This window comes from Geospiza fortis, unplaced genomic scaffold (genome assembly GCF_000277835.1).
Source record: "Geospiza fortis unplaced genomic scaffold, GeoFor_1.0 scaffold112, whole genome shotgun sequence".
NCBI classification, from domain to species: Eukaryota; Metazoa; Chordata; class Aves; order Passeriformes; family Thraupidae; genus Geospiza; species Geospiza fortis.
The window spans coordinates 11,752,783-11,770,888 of NW_005054298.1; the positions used below are offsets into that span (position 1 = coordinate 11,752,783).

At 39.0% G+C, this 18,106-nt stretch overlaps 1 protein-coding gene across 1 annotated transcript in view; it reads left to right on the forward strand.

Annotated features, from left to right (window-relative positions):
* Positions 1–15,831, forward strand: part of CNTNAP5 (contactin associated protein like 5) — a 273,515-nt gene extending 257,684 nt beyond the window's left edge. Inside the window, exons 22-24 of the mRNA XM_031057766.1 lie at positions 2,338–2,556; positions 6,703–6,774; positions 7,766–15,831. Of these exons, the coding sequence (XP_030913626.1) occupies positions 2,338–2,556; positions 6,703–6,774; positions 7,766–7,962 (488 nt within the window). The 3' untranslated portion in view covers positions 7,963–15,831. The remainder of the gene's footprint in view (positions 1–2,337; positions 2,557–6,702; positions 6,775–7,765) is intronic.
* Positions 15,832–18,106: the final 2,275 nt, after the last annotated feature.

An 18,106-nucleotide genomic window follows, 5' to 3' on the forward strand; every position in this document is an offset into this window, starting at 1 on the left:
AAAGCTTACTTTGACAAAAGGTTCATGGAATTGGCCCTTGATGTAGCTCTTAAAAATGCCCACAAAAGTACCGAATCTTAGACTTTTCAAACTACTGTACCATGAGAGAGGAACACACTATTTCTTTAGGCTTTACTTTTTGTACATTGGTGTTGAACAGAGCAGCTTAGATTGCCTGGTTATAAAAGATAGCAACCAATTCACCTTTTGTGTCAGAGCTAAGAAAACAATAAAGGCTGAGGGTAGGAATGTTTACAAAGGGCTTTATAAATTCAACAAAGATGGCAAATACTTCAAATCAGTCTTTTAGTATATACAAACCTTCTTGCAGGAACTTGGAAGCAATTCTTTGTCTGTTTTATAACATCTCAGCCAAAATCTCATTAAAAATCTGAATGCCGTCAATTCCTACATACTTTCAGAAGAGCAAATGTGAACTTCTGCAAGATTGCAGGTTTTCCAGAGGCAAAGCCTTACTGTTTCCCTTCCCATCCTGCAGCTCTGAGGCTGTGCCCCTGACAGCTCTGCAAACTGAGCATTTCTCCTGTAAGGCCCCTGGGAGAGCAAGCTGGTACTGCACTTTGCTTTGCTGAGGAACAGCCACACTCTTCTGTGTTATACTTCCACAAAGACACTCAAACATAATTAGAAATCTTTCTCAACTAATTCCCTCTGGGTGCATGGCATAACGGTCACAGATCTTGAGCACAAAAATAATGTGTGATTTGGGCTGGCTTTGTGATTTCTCTGTATTTTCTTATACAAAAAAGAGACGCCTATATAATTAAAATACCAATTTCAGCCTTGAGAGAAGGCACTTTTTTTTCCCTAAATCCTGACCACTTGTAGAACCATTGTATTTGAATAATAATGAAAAAATTCGACCTTATTTTAAAATTTAGTATCTTATTCTTTGAAGATTTGAAAACAAACTTGAGAAGCAAGGAGCCCTTATTTCCCAATGCCATTGGAAGTATTCCCAAAACTTCCAATGCTAGAAGGTTGGGGTTTTTTTCCATTAGCAGGTATTTTTTAAGACTTTGAATAAGTTTTGATACTGTATCTGTGTGCATTTGTAGGCGTTTTTCTTGTTTGATTGACCTAGATATAAAGCGCATCATGTTTGAGACCTCTGAGCAGCATGAACTTCAGTTTCTGGAAAGTAAATAATGTGAGTTTGGAGAAAATAGAAAATGGCTTCACGGTCCTTCCCTGACTTTCCCAAACAATCTTTGATATTAAAACTTAGATATAGAAACTTTTGGAACTAAGTTTTTTACTCTGAAGGTGGAACATTGGAATAGGCTGCCCAAAGAAGTTTCGGATTCTCATCCCTGGAAGTGTTCAAGGCCAGCTTGGATGGGGCCCTGAGCAGCCAGGTCTAGTAAGAGGTGTGCCTGCCCATGGCAGGGGCTTAGAATGAGATGATCTTTAAGGTTGCTTCCAAACCAAACCATTCTATGATTATATAAAAAAACCCTTGCCTTTGATTTGCTTTCTCTTTGTGAAATTTTAACTGAACATGTACCAACAGATAAGTTATTTGTGCTATTTTATCTACAGACTGGAAAATAACACAGTGATATTGTTTTAATTTTGATTTAGATAAGAAAAGGTATAGTTTTACTCTTTATTTTATTAGTGAAACAGGGCTAGTAGAGTGAGAACCTCTCTAAAAATGGGAAGATTCTTAGGAATTCTGATAGTAAAAAAGTAACATGAATAGATGCTTCAGAAAAGTTGAATAATAAACTCTTGAAGAAGGATGGGAAGCTGAGGTAAAAAAGCCATTCAGTGTCAGGCCACATAAAGTATTTTATGACAGAAAAAACAGAGCAGAGTCTTTCATCCAAAGAGTGGAGGAGGCAGAATGCCTTGAAGGCATGGTCCGTATCTGTGCAACTGATGCTCTTAGTAGATGCCAAAAAAAAATTAGAGTATCAGCCCCAGCATTCTATGGTATTTAGTGTTGCTATTTTACTTAGTATTATTATTATTGTTGGTTTTGTTGTTATTGCTATCACTGTGGTTAGTAGATATGATGTGCTAGATATTGTCCGTTAGTAGAGAAAATGGGTGAGGAAAAAGGTGCAGTGCAGGCTTTTATGTGCAAGACAACTCAAGGTAAGTAGCATAATAGAGAAAGGACTTTGGGAACTTCATGGGTGAGTCAAGGGAGGATTTGAAGGCTACTGATGGAGAATCTGAACAGTTGAAATTGGATAGTAGATGTGGATAGTAGATGGAAAAGGCGTGGGTAAGGCAAAAGATGATTCATTTTTTTTAATGCCTTCCTAAAACAGTCAATTGCCAGAGTGTTTTTCTGTTGCTCTGCAGATAGTTTGTCCCTGGACCCTGAAGTCTCCAAGGCAAATGCCTATGGCTTCACTGGCTGCCTGTCCTCTGTTCAGTACAACCACATCTCTCCCCTGAAGGCTGCCTTGCGCCATCCCAGCATTGCTCCCGTGACTGTCCAAGGTTCCCTGACAGAATCCAGCTGTGCATCCATGATGGAAGCTGATGTGAACACAGCAACCACAATATATTCCTCATCAGGTGTGTCCTGCTGGGAGGGCATTGGGGAGGTTAAAGGATACTGTAGAGTGAGGTTTCCTTCCTTTTTGCTGTAACGCAATTGTGACAGTATGAATAGTAGAACTGGGAAGTTCCCTTTTCTCTCAGAATCAGGAGTTTTGAGGATGGGCATCAGGATTAGCCAAGGCCCCTTTAAAAGTCATTGTTCTGAAATAATGTTTTCAGACTAAGTTCCTGGATTGCTTAAAACATGCCTGCCTAGAACAAACAAAAAAGTCCCTAAGCTGTAGTGAAAAAGCTTTGAAAGTTTGGTTATGCACCTGATTTGTCATTCCTATCCACTCCAGATGATTCTGGTGCTGCAGATCTCAACGGACAACCTAAATGTTACACAGATTCTGTATTCTAGTGGTGTTAAAGCAATAGAAGTCATATAAAAAAACATTTCAAATTTGTTCCTGCCCTAACAGAAATGAGCAAAAACTCTTGTACAAACCCCTTGGCATGTGTGACTTCCACTGAATGCTTGTACTTCATTCTCTTAGACTAAAGAGAGGGAGCACTACTTGAGCAGCACCAGCAAGATGATCCCAATTGTTTGTGTATCTTTTGCAATCCTGAAGCTGTCCTCTGGGAATCTGAAGCGTTTTGCATATGTGAATTTGTATGCAGAGAAGGAAGCTGAGAGCAGCTGGAAGTGTTGTCACCATGAACAGGGACTATCAAGTTGCTGCTTTAGTCACCAGTGGATGTGGCAGGATTCTTAATGACCAGAAAAGGGTACAAATTAAAGGCTGGTTTTTGCCCCTTGACCTATAAAGCGACTTTCTCCTTTTTGATAACAAATAAAACTCTGGTTTAGATCATAATACAATTCCTTTCACATTCGTACTTACATCAAATCCCCATTTCCTGCCGTTTTTGCCTAGGATGTTCAGCAGAAAACAAATGATGCTATTAGCATTCTGCATAGGAAAAAGGCTGCTGATTGCTCTGGAGAGTGGCTGCCAGGGTGCATGTGCTCCTCCCCAGCCCCCCACTTCCTTCTCACTGCCTCGAGTTGTCTGAGGTGTCAGCTCTGATGCACAGACAAATGTGTCTTGTGAGTCCTGAATGGGCAATGATACTGAAAATATGAACTCTTTGCCCTGTGATCTGTCACCTCAATGATCTAATTTTTTTAAGGAGTTTAGAAAGCACTAAAACCTGAGGCTCAGAACTTCAGGGCAGAACACAGAGCAGAGTGTAGCATTTGAACTTGAATATTTAAAGCATACCATCAGTTGCACTCTATTGTTAAGGTTAAGCACTGTTGCATCAGAAATGCAGAATTATTATAAAAACTTATGCCTGTCTTGGCACTCTGTGCTCTAAAATATGATTTCCTCTCAATGTGATGAATTATCTGACATTCCAGTCTCACTATTCACACTGGATTTGATTAAAGCCTGAATAAGAGCTTTAGAACAAGTGAGCTCTGAAGACTTCATGTCTTTATATGCTAAAGTAAAAGCAATGGGTGGTTGATTCTTGTTTGAAAAAAATTCCAATTTGTAGCAAATTATAATTTCTATAGATGTACTTGAGCATTACATTTTTACATGCAAAGGACACATTTTAAGAAATAAAAAGAAAACAGAGTCAAGGATTAACTTTCAAATTTAGTGCTCATATCTCAATTCATCACTTCCAATTTCTCATTATTGAATGTCTGAGAAGAAAAATAGAACTTCAAAGGAGGCTGTACGTGTCTACGTCGATATTCTAATGTGCAGATACAACAAAAAAGCCCACTAGGAAAACTCTTAAAGTGTGTGAAAAAAGCCTTCTATATTTGTAGCTTGAAAACAATTGAAGCTGTTTCCTTCAGAAAGGAATAGTTGTGTTCAAAAAAGTTTCCTTGCAGACAGATATGGAATAAAATCCATTCACACAGTTATCTGAACACACTTCTTCTGATGAGGAAGCACAAAATGAGAGGTGGCTTACTGTGGTTTTTGATCTTTAACAAAGATCTGCAGATCATCTTCCTTGCTGAGGCACGTGTAAAGATCTTGTTATTTTGAACTCTCTATTGATGGTATAGAGATAATAGACTTTTCCTGCAATATTTTTCCTTAATATTAAACTGCTGTAAAAATTACAGAGGGGATTCAGGTGTGTGAATGGTGAAGTCTTGAGCTGCCTGTCCCCTGAGAGCAGCTCTTCAAGAATTTAAGGTAAAAAAAAGTCAGATACTTTCATTAAGTCTGGAACTACACAGAAAATATTTACTTCTGAAAGGCACCTTAAACAGTGAAGTTCTGTCTCACTTTGCTAACTGTGCTGAACCTGGTATTTCCAAACAAGCTCTGACTGGCTAGGGGTATGCCAGGACAGCCTTGGCTGTAGCAACTATGCGATGGTGAAGCTGAGAATCCTCAGAGGAGGGAAAAAAGGCAGAAATGCATGACTGCAAGCTTTGACCTTCTCATGGACCTGCTTGGAGAATCCCTCAGGATACAGACTTGGTAAGAAGAGTGGTGTGAGCCCAGAGAGGTTGTAAAGTCTTCATCCTTGGATATATTCAAACGGATACAGCTCTGAGAACCTTGCCCTAATAGACTTGGATTTGAGTAGGGGTTTGGACTAGATGATTTCTAGGGAGCCTTGTGACCTCAGCAGTGCTTCCAACCTCTGTGAATCAAGCTGTAATGCCATTAGTTTTTATCTAAAAGGAGGAGGATGTCCTGTTAAGGTCTTAGATGAGACCCAGTATTGGTAGTCCTTGGCTTCAGAGTGTGTTGTGTTCCCAGTGGAGATGGCTCTGCTGTTACAGGGCATTTGCTGCTCTGTAACAAGCCATCTTCTCCTTGTATCCTGATTTTATTTCTCAGGCAAAATGTAATTCTTGGGGCTTGTGGCTGTTGGCCTCCATTCTGAAAGTGCTCTTCAACATTTGTTCTGTTTTCTTCTCAGTGCTTAAATTCCAGTAACCAAAAATAGTGAAGTGTTGATTGCATTAGGTGTCAATCTTAAATAATCTTTTAGGCACAAATAACATCTTATATAATTTTAATAAAAAATAATTTCATATTTCTTCATACATAATTAATAATTTTGCATTACTTTTTGACTAGTGCCATGCACTGGCACCAGTTGTGATTTTTTTCTCTAGTACAGGAGAAATGTTGTAGAACAGATGTAAATTTTTAATTGTCACTGAATTCACTGGCTTCAGCTGAGGGATAGGGTAAAAAATATCTCACCAAACTTCCATTATCCAGAAAGTTAACTCATCTTCAGTCTGAAATAATGAATGCTCTCTTCTTCTAGTTTGTGAAAAGAAGTGAGTCACACTATCAATTTCTGACAGCCATCTTAGGGTATAAAATAATTGTAGGTTGTTCTCCTCTTTGACTAAATTTTAAAAAAAGCCCTAAATTACTAGTTTTGATTTATATAACTCATGTATTCTGAAAAATAAAATTAGATTAATCTACTGATGATGTACAAAATATTACCAACTGTGATCTAATTTAGCCGTCTTTGAGCTTATGATCAGAGGTCTGAGATCAGGCTAAATAAGCCCCAGATTTCCTTCCCAGTCTAACCTTTTGTGTGATTCATTCTATATTTGTGTGTAAAAGTATATTTTTATTCCCATTCCAGTCCCACAAATGTAGTAGATGAGATATCCCAAGCAGAGACTGCTTCTCTTTGTGGGATTGAATTCAAGTTGTATATCTCATCTACAAGATAGGTCAGATCTAAATCTGCCCATGATCCCTTTCTTTTGGCTTCCTTCTGGTATCATTTCTTAGGTAACAATAAAAAAGATAATAATACATCTCCAACTGAGAAAAGCTCCCAATGGGCTGTTTAGTTAAAATGTCTCTCTGATTCTTCTGATGAACTGAAACAACATTTTCAGCTGTTAATGTGAAACTTTCTGTTTCCTTTTACATATACCCTTAACAGAATTTGCTCCTGAAGGTGTAGGAGAAAATTGTTCTGCAAACTTACTTTATTTTTCAGACCCTTATGGTTCAGTTCTCCAATCCCTCAAATTACATCTTCTGAAAACAGGCGGAATTCATGAGAGTAAGAGGGCACTTCTGTCTAAGCCACAGGGAAAATGAACAGTTGATATAGAAAATAAGTTCTCTTTTGTTTAACCAACTGCAGATCCTTTTGGGAAGACAGATGAAAGAGAACCTCTCACCAATGCAGTCAGAAGTGATTCAGCTGTGATTGGAGGTAACTTCATTTTTAAAGACTACAGGCAAAACATAATTCTGTCAAGGCAAAAATCTAGGAGACTTTAAATCTGGGCTCCATGAAATCTAGTCCAAGGGGTTTTTTGTAATCTGAAGCAGGTCCAGTATCTGCTCTGTTTATTAGCACATATCTGTGTCAAGCAACCTAGGTAGGCAGCTGCATATGGATTATTGTGGTCACACATGGATTATCAGGAACCTGAGTCTTCTGAAATACAACTGAACTCTGCCTGCCTGCTTGAGCAGGGGATCTGGACAAGATGATGTCCAGAGATTCCAGGTGCTCTCTAATTCCATGTGAGTCTGTGTTCCAAGACCCAGCTAAGTAGCCATTTTTTACACACCACCCTGGTGAATACTTGGCAGAGTATTCACATATCTCGTATTTCCTGAGCTCTCTTTTTGTAATCTGGTGGTGTAGTGGAACTCACCAGGTCATATGGAAGCATATATATACTGGGGAACATTGTCCTCATAATTTCATGTATGGTTTTAATTTTCCTGTAATGACCTAGAAGACAATTTATCTCTGTTTATTTTATAGTATGCCCTGTAGTGAGCTGCCTTTGATAGTATCTAGAAGCTATAAACCAAAGTGTACAATGCTCATGCAAGGTTCCCAGAGTTAAAAGAAGAAAATATGACAGAGCAGGAATTTGTATGAGCAGATCTAGTGTTTAAAAGCAAACAAACACACTGAACTAACTCTATTTCCAGTGAAAGCCTAATTTTACAGAAATTAGGTCAATTATATCAATACATGCTCTATTTATAGAGTTCTTCAGGTGACAAAATAGAAATAAAAACTACCAGGGAGGGTTTGATAGAGGCATATGGTTGTGTATGGACTGAGATGAACTGATCTATCACACCAACTAGCTGCTGTGCATGGGTAAATGTATTTTGGAGGTAACTGAGCCTTCTGTTTTGGTTTTCACTCTTTCTATCCTTCCTTTTTTACCCCTTCGCAGGTGTAATAGCAGTTGTGATATTCATCATCTTTTGCATCATTGCCATCATGAGCAGATTCCTCTATCAACACAAACAAGCACATCGAAATAGCCAGAAAAAGGAGAAGGAATACCCAGAAAACCTTGAGAGCTCCTTTAAAGCTGACATTGACTTGCAAAACACAGTGAGCGAGTGCAAACGGGAATATTTTATCTGATGGACAATGCAATTTCTTCTTACTCTTCCTCCCCTAACCTCCCTTTCTTTATTCCTTATTCCCTTCCTTTTTTCTTTTTGATTTTTTTTTCTTTTTTAACACTCATTTTTTGCTAGCTTCTTTTTCATTTGGAAAAGACCGCCCTGCACAGGAAACACTGAGAACAATCACAGTGCCTCATTCTCTGCACAAGAGCCTGGCAATCACAGTTTACTTCTGCAGCTCAAGAGACCTGTTACCCCATCCTACACAAAATAAGATCCACGTGCACACCTGGTTTCTGCTGTCAGTTCTTGGATGTTTCAAAGCACCTACATTTATTTGTTGTTATTTTTTCTCTGGAGCCATTTAAGTCATTGCTTTTTCACTAGAGCTGAACTATGTAAAGTACAGGTAAAGTAGTTGAACACATAGCTCTGCAGATACTGGGACAGGATAGAGGGAAAGAATGAGATGAAAACAGCTGATTTATTTCATGGGCTCATTTACAACAATCATAAAGAACCAGCCAAATTCTCAAATGTTATTAATTGATATATTGTCTATTGATTTAAATGGTGTTAAATTAATTTGTACCAGTTGAAAAGCTGGTGTGACATAAAGGAAAATAAAACTGTCCTCATTAAGCTCCTTCCCCCAACCTCCTGTCCTTTTACTGTAACTTTTAGGCTTCTCAGTACTTTTCCAACAATATATGTATCAACAATAAATATCATTCCCATGCACCTCTTTCACCTCCATCTCATAAGGCTGGCTACATAGACCCAGCATACACTAGTATAACCCTAGCTGAAGCATGGAAAATAGTAGCTTGAATCTCCAAGGGGTTTAGGAAGCTGCTAGGACTTAGGTGCTCTATATTTGTCTGAAATTTTAGAAATGCAGCATATGCCTGTTCATGCCACATGGAGGATTATCACACACTGAGGTTAAACGCTGTTGCCCCTGTGGAAAAGAAAAAGAACATAGATGAGAAAAAAAACCAAAATAGTTTAATGTTAAACATGACTCACACCCTCTGCCAGCTCTTCTAAAAAAAGAAAAAAGAAAAAAAAATCCCACTACTTTAAAAAACCTCCCAAAACGGCATGAAAGTTTGATTGGTATTTCCTGTTTGTAGAAATTGGAATAACTTCTCCAAAACTAAATAGAGAGGTCTGAGGTCATGCCTAAAAAGATGAATATTTGATAAACCTTCTTTACAAGGAAGAACACCAGGGAAACAAAATGATCCCAAATACTCTACTTCAAATTAATCTTCACGCTTTTTTTTTAAGTCTTTTGTCCTTTCCTGATTGGGAGCACTACTGAAGAATCAAGTTCTGCCCATTTTACTTGTGCTGTGTGGTTACAGTGTGAGGATGAAAAACCTCCTTTTCAATCACAGACATCCTAAGGGTAAGAAGTGAAGGAGTCCCAGCCAGTGAGGTTTTGAACTCTCTGTTGTGTCCGTGTGACATCTGCCTTTGCAGGGCTTCTAAAGAGGATGTAGAATTTGCTGGTGGTAGAATTAAGCCTGAAGTTAAGGGGAAGAAAAATCTTATTCATTGCAATACTCTTGATTTAATTCAAGCTGCAATTGATTCTGCAGCTAAATCTCCTTCTTTGCCCTACACCCTGTGCAGTCATCCTGGGGTTTCCACACGGTGGTCCTTTTTACATAGATTTAAAATTAAGGAACCTCAGTATGAGGTAGCAGCCCACAGCAAACTAGAGATGAGCTTACACTTGCAACAGGTGCTGTTTTTCTAGGCAATCCATTGGAAAGGTACGTAGGTGTTTATTGAAGGTTTTTGTTTGTTTTTTTTTTTATGAGAGGAGAGAGCAGACATTTATTTATTTATAAAGAAATGAATGACTGTTTGTATATGGTGATTTTTTACCACTTCTTTTAGAGCATTCAGGGAAGAGAAAGCAGTCTTCGAGTAAAACCATTCTTATGAGAAGAGGAATTTGAGGCCAGCCCTATAACCAAAACTCTTCCCTGAGCAATTTTATTAAGCTGTCTCTATTGACACTAGTTTGGTGCCATTCTTCCTCAGCCATGGTCAACTGCAGCCATTTTGGCACACACTGCCTGACACAATTATTTGACAGTGTTTCTGTGTGATGGGTATTGGAATGATGGATTGAGTAGCTGGGTTCTCTTTATGTTGCTTTGTCTTTGGTGGTAAAATCCTGGCACAGCAATTTTTTCTCTTTCCTTCCTGGAGATCAAGCTGCTTTGTTTGGCATGGCAGAAGGGAGGAATAGGAGAGTTCATGGGCACCTCTGCATGTGTTTGAGGCATCTTTTCTGAAATGGCCTCTGTATGAGACATCTCTGATGTGCTAATGTGCTTAATTGGCTACATGAAGAATGGAATAGGAAAGTAAAATTCTGAAAATGTAGCTAGGCTGGGGTGCATCTGTAAAAGAAAGAACTTCATGTGAATGTATGGATTAGTATACAAAGACATTCATTTATACCTGTGGATGTACTGAGACAAGAAGATTTTTATGCTACAAGGCTGAGCAAATGAACATATGTATGGACTTCTAAATTAGGATGTCAAATTATTCTTATTAAAGATAGCTAAAATATACTAAATTAAGTACTCTAAATATATACTCCTTTTTGGTTTTTGTTTTGTTCTAATGCTTTCTTTAGTGAGGGCATAATTGAATTTCCTTCAATATCAGTTCAAAGCAATTAATTTTTTTTATAAAAGAAATACAGTTTTTAAAAAATCTGCTAGAGCTAAAATTCATTTTCCTTAGTTCAAATTAGAACTTTTTTCCCATCAATTTAAAGCCATTTCTGCTATTTTTGTTAATGTTTCTTTTTAAATGGGGTTTATTCCCTTTTCCTTTTATCTGTCATTCTAGATAGTATTTTTAAGTAAAGCCAGGGGATAATACTTTTTATACATAAATTTTCAGATTTCATTTCAGTGGAAAACCTGAGACTGTCAAAGAGTTGTTTGGGGGCAGTTTGGGTTTTCTTCCTTCCCCAAGACAAGTCATAATTAAAGTAAGAGACTGGTCAAAGGATACTGTCTGGTTTTTTTCCTTTTGGTGATATGATATGTAACCTATGAAAATTACTATTATTAGGCAAGCTGTGAAATTATGAAGTATTTTAGATATGGATGTCAGCACTGCAAATTCCTGTTTTCCAGAAAAGGCCTGACCAATTATAGGCCATTCTTATAAAGATATTTAGTCACGCAGAAGGACTCTCCGTGAATGCCAGTGCCTGGCAATAGAAAACAAAGGAAGGCTGGATGTCAGAAAGCTAACTCCAACTAGCTTGGCTGCCACCTGGCTGAAGGATAGGCTTTACAAGGAATTTAGTCTCTTGAGGATGTGGATCAATGCTTAAGTGACTAAACAAAATGAGCGTTTAACTCAAATTAATTTCTGTGTCTGCCTTGCTGTGGAATGTTCTAATATACTACAAGACATTTAAATACCTTTGAAAATTGAGTCCCATTTCTCTTTTGGAAGTAAAACTTTGGTCCTAAGTGAGTTACCTATGTAATTGGCAGTTAGTATTTCATCTGTCCATATTCACTTACTGGAGACAAGACAGTGTGAGTGTTTTGGGTCAATTTTTAAAATGTACACTGTTTTTATTTCTTCTTGTTCTTGCCATGGCTCCACACTTAGATTATGTCTGCAGTGAAAAGCCAAATAAAAGACATACTTTTAACTCCTATGGGCTAAGCCAGAATTCCCACCTGGGACTGTAAAAATGACACATACAGAGCTGTGTGGTTATCAGAGTGTGTTCAGTCGTGAGATGCCCCTGATTTTTAAGTTAAAACTACAACCAGATTACAAAAATAAGATGCTTTCTCTGGGCTTTATTTTAACCTGATCTAGCTAGACTTTACTCATCCTGTTTATCAATTGCTCAATTTTTACAGTGTAATCCAAACCCTTATTTTAATGAGATCTTTGTCTATATTAGCATTTAGCTGATCACATATTTCACATGTTGGATGAGGAGCAATCAATATATCATATTGTTTCACTATGGTGAGGGGTTATGAATCTTTTCCTAATGAAGTCAGTATTGATTTTGCTGACAATAAGATTGAGTCCAAGACCTATGAAGCACTTGGATATTGCTTTTATCTTTTGGGTTTGTTTCATTCTGCATTTGGTTTTACGAACTGCCTGTTCCACAACTGTCATCCAGTCTTGTCCAGCCCTGTGGTTGGTGAGGACAGGGTAAATGTCTCAAATATCCTGTAAGATTAAATGAATCACTAGAGATGCCTTTTTCTCTCCATTCATAATAGAGACAGGGTAGTCTTCTGGCAATAGAGAGGTTACTTCTAGCAGAATTTGCCTAGGAATCCAAATTTTACAATAGTTTTAAAGATCCAATAGACACATCTCCACAGGTATTACAAGTGACTTTTTTTTTACTGAGGTGACAGCTGGGGTCAAGGAAGGACACCTTGCATCTAAATTACTCTAAAAACTCCTCTAAACTCCTCTCTGCCTAGTAAATGTATACATCTCCTTGTAGGCAAATACACGAAAATTGAGTTTCAAAATACCGCTTTGAGCTGGTGGCAATCTGGTCAGTAATCTGTGGGGAAGTGGAGAATTCTCCTTTCAGTCTGTTCTAGATCAAACATCCATTTTTTGCCTCACATGGGAGCTTTGGCAGATAGCATACATGAAGCCAGATCCGCACATATCTAAAGCTAACTCAGCCCTCTCAGATGCCTTTCTACATGTCTGGTGCCATTTGAGATGATACCTGGGTATCTCTGCAGCTCCAGGAAGGATGCAAGTCTCCTGTCTGTCATATCCTGGCATCTGTTAACCCCAAGTAGCTATGTTTGATACTTGCTGGCTTTTCCAATTATAATAAGTTCCCATCCAGGAACTCTAAGTTCTGAGATTAATCCCTGAAAAAATAAACCCCATCTTCAGAATAGAATCAACCTTCCTTCTGTAAGGAAGCCAGTCAGTTGACATGCATGCTCCACTTCAAATTAATAAGAGTGTAGAGGAGGCAGAACTTGACCTCTTTGTGACCCATCTCATGCCATTGTTGTCGCTCTCACCTACACAATGTTTACCCTAAACAAGACTAGTTTTAAATATTCTACTGCACTGCTGTTTTTTCCACAGACACGGAGGAGGTTTTTTTCCATTTTATTTTCCAGAAAGCTACCCTTCATAAAAGACTTAAGCAAAGTCTGAGACCTTGTGAGAGCTATTTCAAAGCTTTCATGCAGTTTTTTAATGCCTACTTGCCAAACAAGCCAAGTGATATAGTTCCACCCCTGCCAAACCAAGGGCCTTATCCAGCATCTTTAGAGGTTGGTGGGAGGCCTCTTGCTTGACTACGGTTAGAGTTGCACCATGCCCTTGAAGTTTTTGGGGGTTTTCTTCACAGGTTGCCATCACAGCTTCAAAGCATGATTTGTTCCCTTGGGTTCTGCAGTTTGCTGCACTTTCTTTCCCAGTGGAAAGTTCTTCATGTCCTCTTTCAGTGTGGGCGGCCCTCTCCTCCCTGCTACTTTTGTACATGAAACTTCTAAACACATTCTTCTTTTGGGTCTGAAGTAGCTTTTTTCTTTGACTGTTAATTTCAAGACATGCATATAGAGAGTTTGAATATTTCAGTGTATTGGTGCTTATTTTTGTGATCTTTTGCACTAAGTTACTATGACAAGAACAAAAATTGGAAAAAAAAGCACACTTTCTGGTGAACTCTTGTAATTTGTAAGCTCGTTGTTTGTTGTTTGTAATGTGCTGAGTCTACAAGCCGAGCTAAGGAAGGATTAAGGCAACAGTTTGTGTTGACAGTGTCACTCCATATCTAGTTCACCTCTGTTTTCTTCATCCCTCCTTTTTCTTTAACATGTTGAGCTATCAAATTGTTGCTAGGAGTCAGAGGAGCTTGTTTCACAACTCAAATTAAGATAATGATTTTTTTCCTGGCAGTCACAGGAACCAAAATGTCAGCTGGGTGTTCAACCAGAAGGGAGACTGCACTCCATCGAGGAAATGTAGTCACCTGGAAGTGGTGACCTCTAAGGGGAAAAGAGGACATTAACATTTCAAACTACCATTGTGATGGGGCAGTGAAGGAGGCAAAAGCTCTTGGAAAACAGGCACTGTTTGAAGCCACACATGGTAACCATCAGGTGGATATGAGGCTTTTGGGTATTTTTTCAGTGATAGGTTTTCTTGCCATGGAATGAATTGCTGCTACTTAGTCTGCCAAAACATAATGTTAGTTGTCCTGGTGATCTGTAAAGTATCAGAGATGTTCTTCAAACATGGGAGAGGATTTCAAAGCTCTGGCTGATATCAGATCCAAATTTCCCCAGTTAGATTGCTGGAACTCTCCCAGGTAGCCCAAAGGAGAACTGGGGATGGTTTCCCTCAAACAATCGTAACATTTAATCAAATGTTAGGCACAGCAGGTGATCCAAAGAATGGTGTTTGCTTAGAGACTTTCCACTCCCTCGTTTAGGATGCTTGTGACAGCTTTTGACATTGCAACACTACTTTTTGATATGCTAGTCATAACTCTCTGCACAAATTTCAATCCCACAGCCCTAAATAGAGTCCATTTGGAAATAATTCTGCATGGGAAATTATTTACTCATTTTGGCATGCCCTTTACCGCTCCTTCTTGTGTCCTTTAGGCACATCCTTTCCTGATGTGTTTTGTCATTGCTGCCAATGCAGCACCCATATTGTCAAGAAAGAAGAAGGGTTGTTTTTTAGGTAAAGCTTAGAGTCACAGCCTCACTTTCCATTCACAACACAGTGGAATTGGAGTTTCAGGAGCTAAGGAGAGCAAACAGGTACATTTTTTTATTCAGACATCCAGTCAAAAATCTCTACTCTGTGATTTTTGCAAATGAAATCTATAACACAGACTGTTATATCTAAATGATAGTGAGAACCTTAACATTGTTGTACCTGACCTGCTTTGAAACCTCCTTTGTGAAAAAAACAAGAGACAGCTTCAGACCTGGTTGTAACCCTGTTTAGGTCAATGTAGATACATCAGAGATGAATTTAGCCTCATATTGCTCTCGCTTTGATGATCTCCTGCAAACTGGGGCTGACATACATTAATCCAAGTCAAGACCTTATGTTTGTCAGCCCTTAACTGCTGTCAACGAGAGTTGCATTCACTGAAATTGTGTTGTTTTCTAGCAGAACTATGGATAAAATTTGGGATAAGGCAATGAACTTCAGCTCCACAAAGCCCATGATATGGCTTAAGTCACCTCCAGGAATTTCTAAAAATTTGTGGTTTGGGAAGGTTGGTCTGTGGGTGGTGTCTTGTCAGCCAATTCAGGAGCCAGCACACTAACACTGGAAGGATTTTATGGATTTTAATGGATAAAAGAACCCTTAACAAAATAAAGAGCAAAATGGCAGCTGAGATTAGGTATTTGTAATAATAAAAAATTGGTTCTTTCTGCAGATGAGCCCTTCATCATTCATTTTACTTTGTTCTACTCAAATTCTATTAAATAAATCTCTCAGAGCTCTGTTCATTTTATTAGCAAAGCAAAAAAAAAAAAAGACTTTTTTTTAATGGTTTGTCCAAGGGTAAAGCAAGAGTCTCTCAGTTACAGTAAAAAGCAAAATGGAGATTTAGATTATCCCCCTTTCACTATCTGGTTTTCTAAAGAGAATTCCACAGGACGTTGCCTCAGTCTAAGTCAGTTTTGTAGACAATGTAACATGTCTTAATACCCTGTTAAGGGATTGAAAAAATTTAGCCTTAGCTTCTTTTGTTTTCTATGGTTACTGTTGTACAGAAGAAAGACTTAAACTGTAAGTAATGTATATTTAATAAAAAAAGACTTTTTGTATGATTTTGTGTCAAAGACAAATGCCTCCTCTTGTGTTTTTATTTTATCTTCTAGCTGAATGAACATTAAAAAGTGCTGATTATGGGAAAATGAATTTTCAGGTGTTTACATGTTAACTCCAAGCCAACACACCTCACTGGATGATACTATTGATTTATTGATTTCAGCTATGGCTAAAAGTTAATGTCAGAGGAAATCTGGTCATCACCCACATCCCTGACATAACTCATTAGTGCTGGTGGGCTGACCAAAAGTCCTGTCTGCAGATATTGCAGATATTCTGGTTAGAAAACCTGCCTGGTCGCAGCTCTGTGGCTCACAGATGTGTGCACACACCTTCTCCCTCCCCAGCCTGCCCTGCAGGAGCATCCAGCGCTTCTGTTCCTTCCATGGGTCCCCTCACACAGCAGCTGCATGTGGCTGGCACAGGATCACACTCACAGCCTGCTGCCCTCACACGTGTCCCTGGCAGGATAAATGGGACATGGCTCAGTCTCAGGGATTCTGTCTTGGCTTTAGGTGTTTGGTCTGATTATTTTTTCCCCTTCCTTGGAAGCTGAGCCCATAAATCTCTTGGTCTCCTTTGAAAATCCCAGTGTTTGATACTATCAATCAAGAACCAGTAAACACTGAGTTAGAAAATAGCACATCCTAGGAAGTACAGAGAGGAGCACTCTTTCAAGAATTTCACGTGATTGGATCTGCTGCAATTTTCACCATAAACTTGTGGTACTTACAGTAATCTGTGTTTCAGTCAGCCAAGGATTTTCATATTATCAAAGGAGATGTGGGTCCCCTTATCTTAGGAATTTCTCTGTGAGTTTTGTTTTTCCCTTTCATTTCTGGACAGCCTGTGACCCAGAAGGCAGGGCTAAGACAGGTTTGTAGTCCTGCCTGGGGATGGGCTATCTGGCAGGACAGCTTTGCAGCGCCTACTTTGGAGTTCTACAGGCAGTGGTGCACAGTGCCTTTCTCGTGGGGCTGACCCAGCCTAGCCAGGCATCCCAGTCCACAACCAGCCATGCAGAACATGTTCTGCCATGCAGAACACAGGCACCAAAGCCATCCTACCCAACAGAACCCTCCTGGTGTCCCCTTGTCCATGGTGGCTGCAGGAGGTGGGGTTGGGTATCACTTCTCTTAGACAAAGCTTCAAGTAACAATTAATTCTACACTGAGTTGCTTTACTCAGAAAAAAAACCTGCAAGACAGAACTACATAAATCTTTCAGACTTTCTTCATAGCTAATGTAGTGGGAGCAGTAACCTTAGAAAGGTTTGTAAGGACAGTATAATCTTTACAGTTTTATTTTTAATCCAGACCTTGAAAATTAAGTTTGCATGGCTTACAGTCTGGAAATGTCAACGTTAATTGACTTCCATTTTTCTGAGTGGAGAGAGAAAAACTGCTTTCTTTTTCTTTAACACTTTGGGTGGCTGCTTTAGTCTCCCCCATGATTTTGGGGTAGTTTGGGCTTTTTTGGTATTTTTTTCAATGCATTATGCTTCTTTCTTCCTGAGTAGGAACACAGTGAGTTAAAGATATTATTCAGAGGTTACACTAAATAATTGCACTTGTGTAATGGGAATGCATATATCTATTTGGCAGACTGACAAAACTTCATTTATTGCAGTTTATGGCTAGTTAGCAATGTCTGGAAGAGGGGACAAGATATCATTGTCGGTTGTGGTCAGATCTCCTTCTTCCTCAGCACCTGCTCTCCTTTTCTATCATCAGGTAGAATTAAGGAGAAAAAAATTCTTTTGCAGCTTCCACGTGACTAGCAGGTGTTTTATGTTAAGGCTTTATTCCTTCAACCCAAGGCCCATGGGCAAATGTATCCAGGCAAATACCATTAAGTGAATGCTGTTGTGAAAGAAAGGCAGGAGCCCTGCTGGAGTCAGCTGTGGTGCTTTTTTACTTTTTGCCCACAGTGTAAGTACCAGGCAGCTGCAGTCAGTGCTTATTTTTCTGTACCTGTTGGCCTCCAAGTAATCATAAAAAGCAGCCATACAAGGTCATATTTTTTCCCAAACCCCATACCAGCAATGTCTGTACTTACCTCTTCTTAGCTTCAGATAATTTCTCTTCCTTTCTCAAAGCCTAAATTAAATAGCCTTTGCCTCAGTTTAAGCCTATTACAGCTTGTCCCATTGCCAAAGCAATGGAAAGAGCAGCTCAATCCCTTCCTGCCATGCAGCAGCCTTTTTCCTGTTTGACTATCTTGACTGTCTGTTTAGGCACTCTTCTCTAACAAAATGTTCTCAGACCTCTGCAGTGATGGGGGCCAAG